The sequence below is a fragment of the Gracilinanus agilis genome, chromosome 1 (genome assembly GCF_016433145.1).
Source record: "Gracilinanus agilis isolate LMUSP501 chromosome 1, AgileGrace, whole genome shotgun sequence".
NCBI lineage: Eukaryota > Metazoa > Chordata > Mammalia > Didelphimorphia > Didelphidae > Gracilinanus > Gracilinanus agilis.
Window position 1 is genome coordinate 161,818,762 of NC_058130.1, and position 6,036 is coordinate 161,824,797.

A 6,036-nucleotide genomic window follows, 5' to 3' on the forward strand; every position below is an offset into this window, starting at 1 on the left:
CTAGTGGGGCCATGTTGGGCAGCCGTAGGCTGTGCAGCCATTCTGGCAGCCACAGGAAGAGGGCTTCTTGGCAGCCTGCTTCTTCTTGTGGCTGAGGTCTGAGTTGCCTTCCTGTGTGACCATTCTCCAGTCACAGATGTCCTGGGGAGGGCCTGGGTGATGAGATCAGAAGGGAGAGAGATGGGCTTTCTGGCCAGGAAGGCTTCTTGGTTCTCCCTGCTCTCCTGCCTGGCTCTTCCCACTGACGCCTGTGCTCTCTCTGACCCAGCCTAGCTCTGCCTGACTGCTCCAGCTCCGATCACAACTTTGGGGCCCTGATCGAGTTTTTGGCATCTGTTCAGGAACTCTGATGGCTAGTTAGAGATCTTGATCAGAGATTTAATCAATTAATCTTTTAAAACTAAAACTAAAATAAAATTTTAATTAAATTTAAAAAATATAATAACATAAAATTAAATTAAAACCTCCAGAAAACTTTATCCCTTCCAATTCCAAGTCATTGATACTATGATGATCAGGGACAAGGGAAAATGTTTCTTTTGACGCGGAAGGGAGAAAACTCTCAAGAGAAAATGAAATCACAGGTGGATAATAAGAATCATCTGGGGCTGAAACAAATGCTATTGTTTAGTAACTATTAATTGGTTACTAATTAATCAGTTACAGCTGATGCTTCATTTTGAGGGAGAAAAACAACACCCAAATCAGCCCAACCCACAGCCACCACCTGACCAGAAATGATAAAATGGAACTTATCATTTGCAAGTCATGCCGCAAAGTTCCTGTAGTGCTAGCAACTGCCACCACAGGATAACATAAGAACTGTGTTTCTGGGAAAGCAGGAAGAGAAAGAGAGCAAATGCTTATTAAACCATTGCAAATACTTTTCCTAAAACCATTTCTATTGTGACAGCTTGAAACTGTGAGTCAGGAAGACCCAAATTCAAATATGGCCTCAGATACTTATTAGCTTTTGACCTTGAGCTAGTTACTTAATTAACCTCAGTTTCCTTAAGTATAAAATGGGAATAATAACAGCATCTGCCTTGCAGGTATGAGGATCAAATGAGATAATATTTGTAAAGCATTTAGAAAAATACCTATTGCTAGCCTCCTCCCCTTTATTCCTCTCCCCTCCCCCAAAAGTAGCAGACATGGGGGTCAAGGAAAGATGGGTATCAGAGAACCTGGGTTCCAGCTCCAGCTTTGCCTCTAACTAACTTTGCTTATGTAGCTTTGGGTAAATCACTTATTTTTCATCTGTAACATGAGGGGGCTGAACCAGATGAACTCTTCTTCAACCTTTAGTATTCTGTGATGTAGGTGAGAAGCTTTTGGGTTTTTTTAAACAATTTCAAGATTTCAGACCCGTGCTGACCCAAATCCCACTGATCCCTCAAAGATCCAAAGTGGCATTATCGAATCAGAATCCTGAGTTACTGTTTAAAACTTGGGATCTTTCTCTGTGGGTTAACAAAGCCAACAGGAATAAAAGCTTCCCTAAAGCCCCTCAGTGGCTCCTGGTCCAGCAGGAGAATGGATCTGAGCAATGACACCCCACCTGCATCTGTATCTGGGCAGTCTGGCAACTGCCCTAAAAAGGCCGTAGACTTTTTTGTCAGGTACCTCTTCTCTACCACCAACCCCATCTGCAATAGCTCTTTTTCAGTTCAGGAAACAGGAACAAAAATACAATGGCTTAGGTAAGTGAGTCATTCAGTCAATACTTGTTTATGAACTTATGAATTATTTCTTATTCATAAATAAACATTTATGTATACTTTTTGACCCAATAATTACCACTATTAGGTTTTTTCCTAAGGTGATCAAAGAAAAAGGAAATTATATGTTCTAAAATATTTATAAAGCAGCTCTTTTTATGGTAGCAAAGAATTGGAAACTAAAGGGACATCAATCAATTGGGGAATGGCTGAAGAAGTTGTAATATATAATGGTAATTAAATACTATTTTTCCTTGAGATGACAAATGAGATGATCACACACACACACACACACACACACACACAAACTATAAAGGCTTATATTAAGTGAGCAGAACCAGAATGTTGTAATAACAATGCATGAAGATCAACTGTGAATTGACTTAACTGTTATCAACAAGGAAAAGGATCCAGGATAATTCCAAAGGGCTCATTAAGAAAAAGGATAAATAGAATACTAGCAAAGAGACTCTAGCAAGTAATTAAGAAGATCATCCACCATGATCAGATGGGATTTATACCAGGAATGCAAGGTTGGTTCAACATTAGGAAAACCATCTACATAATTGACCATATCAACAGTCTAACAAACAAAAATCACATGATCATCTCAATAGATGCTGAAAAAGCCTTTGACAAAATACAGCATCCATTCCTATTGAAAACACTGAAAAGTATAGGAATAGAAGGACCTTTCCTAAAAATAATAAACAGTATATACCTAAAACCATCAACAAACATCATATGCAATGGGGATAAATTAGAAGCCTTCCCAATAAGACCAGGAGTAAAACAAGGATGCCCATTATCAGCTCTATTATTAAACATAGTACTAGAAACACTAGCAATAGCAATTAGGGAAGAAAAAGAAATTGAAGTTATCAAAATAGGCAATGAGGAGACTAAGCTATCACTCTTTGCAGATGATATGATGGTCTACTTAAAAAATCCTAGAGAATCAACTAAGAAGCTTATAGAAATAATCAACAACTTCAGCAAAGTTGCAGGATACAAAATAAATGCACTTAAATCATCAGCATTTCTATACATTTCCAACACTAGAGCAGCAAGAAGTAGAAAGAGAAACACCATTTAAAATCACCCTCGACAATATAAACTACTTAGGAATCTATCTACCAAAACAAACACAGCAATTATATGAAAACAACTACAAAACACTTTCCAAACAAATAAAACTGGATTTAAACAATTGGAAAGCCATTGATTGCTCATGGGTAGGACGAGCTAACATAATTAAAATGACAATTCTACCCAAATTAATTTACCTATTTAGTGCCATACCAATCAAACTACCAAAAAACTTCTTTACTGAATTAGAAAAAACTATAACAAATTTCATTTGGAATAACAAAAGATCAAGAATATCAAGGGAAATAATGAAAAAAAATGTGAAGGAAGGGGGCCTAGCAGTACCAGATATTAAACTATACTATAAAGCAGCAGTCATCAAAACAATATGGTACTGGCTAAGAGATAGAGAGGAGGATCAGTGGAATAGACTTGGTGTAAATGACATCAGCAAGACAGTGTATGATAAACCCAAAGAGCCCAACTTTTGGGACATGAATCCACTATTTGACAAAAACTGCTGGGAAATTTGGAAAACAATATGGGAGAGATTAGGTTTAGATCAACATCTCACACCCTACACCAAGATAAATTCAGAATGGGTGAATGACTTGAATATAAAGAGGGAAACTATAAATAAGTTAAGTGAACACAGAATAGTATACTTGTCAGATCTCTGGGAAAGGAAAGACTTTAAAACCAAGCAAGAGTTAGAGAAAATTACAAAATGTAAATTAAATGGTTTTGATTATATTAAACTAAAAAGTTTTTGTACAAACAAAAACAATAGTCAAAATCAGAAGGGAAACAACAAATTGGGAAAAAATCTTTATAATGAAAAACTCTGACAGGGGTCTAATCCCTCAAATATACAAGGAGTTAAAGCAATTGTATAAAAAATCAAGCCATTCCCCAATTGATAAATGGGCAAGAGACATGAATAGGCAATTTTCAGGTAAAGAAATCAAAAGTATCAATAAGCACATGAGAAAGTGTTCCAAATCTCTAATAATTAGAGAAATGCAAATCAAAACAACTCTGAGGTATCACCTCACACCTAGCAGATTGGCTAAAATGAAAGAAGGGGAGAGTAATGAATGTTGGAGGGGATGTGGCAAAATCAGGACATTAATGCATTGCTGGTGGAGTTGTGAAATGATCCAACCATTCTGGCTGGCAATTTGGAACTATGCCCAAAGGGCTATAAAAGACTGCCTGCCCTTTGATCCAGCCATACCATTGCTGGGTTTGTACCCCAAAGAGATCATAGATAAACAGACTTGTACAAAAATATTTATAGCTGCGCTTTTTGTGGTGGCAAAAAACTGGAAAAGGAGGGTATGTCCTTCAATTGGGGAATGGCTGAACAAATTGTGGTATATGCAGGTGATGGAATACTATTGTGCTAAAAGGAATAATAAACTGGAGGAATTCCATGTGAACTGGAAAGACCTCCAGGAATTGATGCAGAGTGAAAGGAGCAGAGCCAGAACATTGTACACAGAGACTGATATACTATGGTAAAATTGAATGTAATGGGCATCTGTACCAGCAGCAATACAATGACCCAGGACAATTCCGAGGGATTTATGGTAAAGAATGCCACCTACATTCAGAGGAAGAACTGCAGGAGAGGAAACATATAAGAAAAACAACTGCTTGAACACATGGGTCGGGGTGGACATGATTAAGGATGTGGACTCGAAACTACCACACCAATGCAACTACCAACAATTTGGAAATTGGTCTTGATCAAGGACACATGACAAAACTAGTGGAAATGAGCATTGGCCATGGGTGGGGGGAAAGCGGGGGGTGAAGGGGAAAGTAGGAGCATGAATCATGTAACCATGTTAAAAATGAATATTAATAAATGTTTAAATTTTTAAAAAAAAGAAAAAAAAGAAAAAGGATATCCACCACCCTAGAAGTATCAGATCCAGTCCAAATGAAGATTGGATTCTTCACTATATTTCCTCCATGTTTTTCTCTAGTGTAAGCAATGTGTTGTTTCACAACATGACAAACATGGAAATATGTATTAGATGATAATATATGTACAGTCTATCTTATATCATCACCATTCTTAATAATAATTTCTCCAACTAAAGCAAGGTCATGACAACATGCAAAAATATAATTTATGAATTGCTTAATATGTGCCACTATGCAAAATGCCTGGGATACAAAGAAAGATAAGTTCCTGATCTCAAAGAATTTATAATTTAATGGGGGAGGTGATATGCAAAAAAAAGTATGAGAGAGGGAAAGACAATGAGAGAGGATAGAGAGAAAGAGAGGGAGAGGAGAGGAGAGGAGAGGAGACAAAGACAAAGAGAGCAAGAGAGAGGAAAGGAAGAGAGAGAAAGGATAGAAAAGGGGAAGAGAGAAGGGAGAGGAAAAAGGAAGAGAAAATACTAGAAGGAATACTAGCATTAAGGAGGATCAGGAAAGACTGCAATAATTCACTGTCAAGGAGAGACTAAAATTGGAGTTTTCTGATGTGGATATCCATTTCCCAAAGTCATAAGGTAAAATCATTATCATCATCACAAACACCAGCAGCAGCAGCATCAAATAGAGTAAAGCACAAGTATCTCAGGAGATAGAATGAAGTATGAGCAAACTCTGCCCTCTCGTGGCCTCGGGTTGTCGGAATTTACATTTACAGACCCCTAAAACAAATCTCCGCACCATGTTGTCCCCCAGTAAGACAGACCCATCTTTCCCGGCAGACACACGGTGCAGGAGAACCCAAAATCTCCCGGGGGCATCCCGGTTCACTTTTTGACACAGTCCTAATTGTTAGGTTTTCCCTAGATTTATATGAACTGATACAAAGTAGAGTGAGCAGAACAGGAAGAACATTGTACACAATGACAGCAATGTTGTACCATGATCAACAGTGACTGGGTAGCTATTTTCAGCAGTTACTATGATCCAAGACGATTCCAAAGGACTCATGATGAAAACTGTTGTCCATCTCCAAAAAAGAACCAGAGTCTGAATGAATTTTTTAGTTTATGTTTTTTCTAATATGTATCTTTCTTTCATAACATGACCAGTGTGGAAATGTTCTGCATCATCATATATGTATAACCTATATCAGTTTGCTTACTCTTAAGGGAAAGGAGATGGAGGGAAACACCAAAAAAAAAAATTGTTTTAAGGATTTTAAATTTTGCTTTTACATGGAAATGTTATCTCCGGGGGGGGGGGGGGGGGG

At 37.8% G+C, this 6,036-nt stretch overlaps 1 protein-coding gene across 1 annotated transcript in view; it reads right to left on the reverse strand.

Annotated features, from left to right (window-relative positions):
- UBQLN1 (ubiquilin 1) overlaps positions 1 to 6,036 on the reverse strand; it is a 63,368-nt gene continuing 57,332 nt past the window's right edge. The window contains exon 9 of the mRNA XM_044678048.1: positions 1 to 152. Within this exon, the coding sequence (XP_044533983.1) occupies positions 1 to 152 (152 nt within the window). The remainder of the gene's footprint in view (positions 153 to 6,036) is intronic.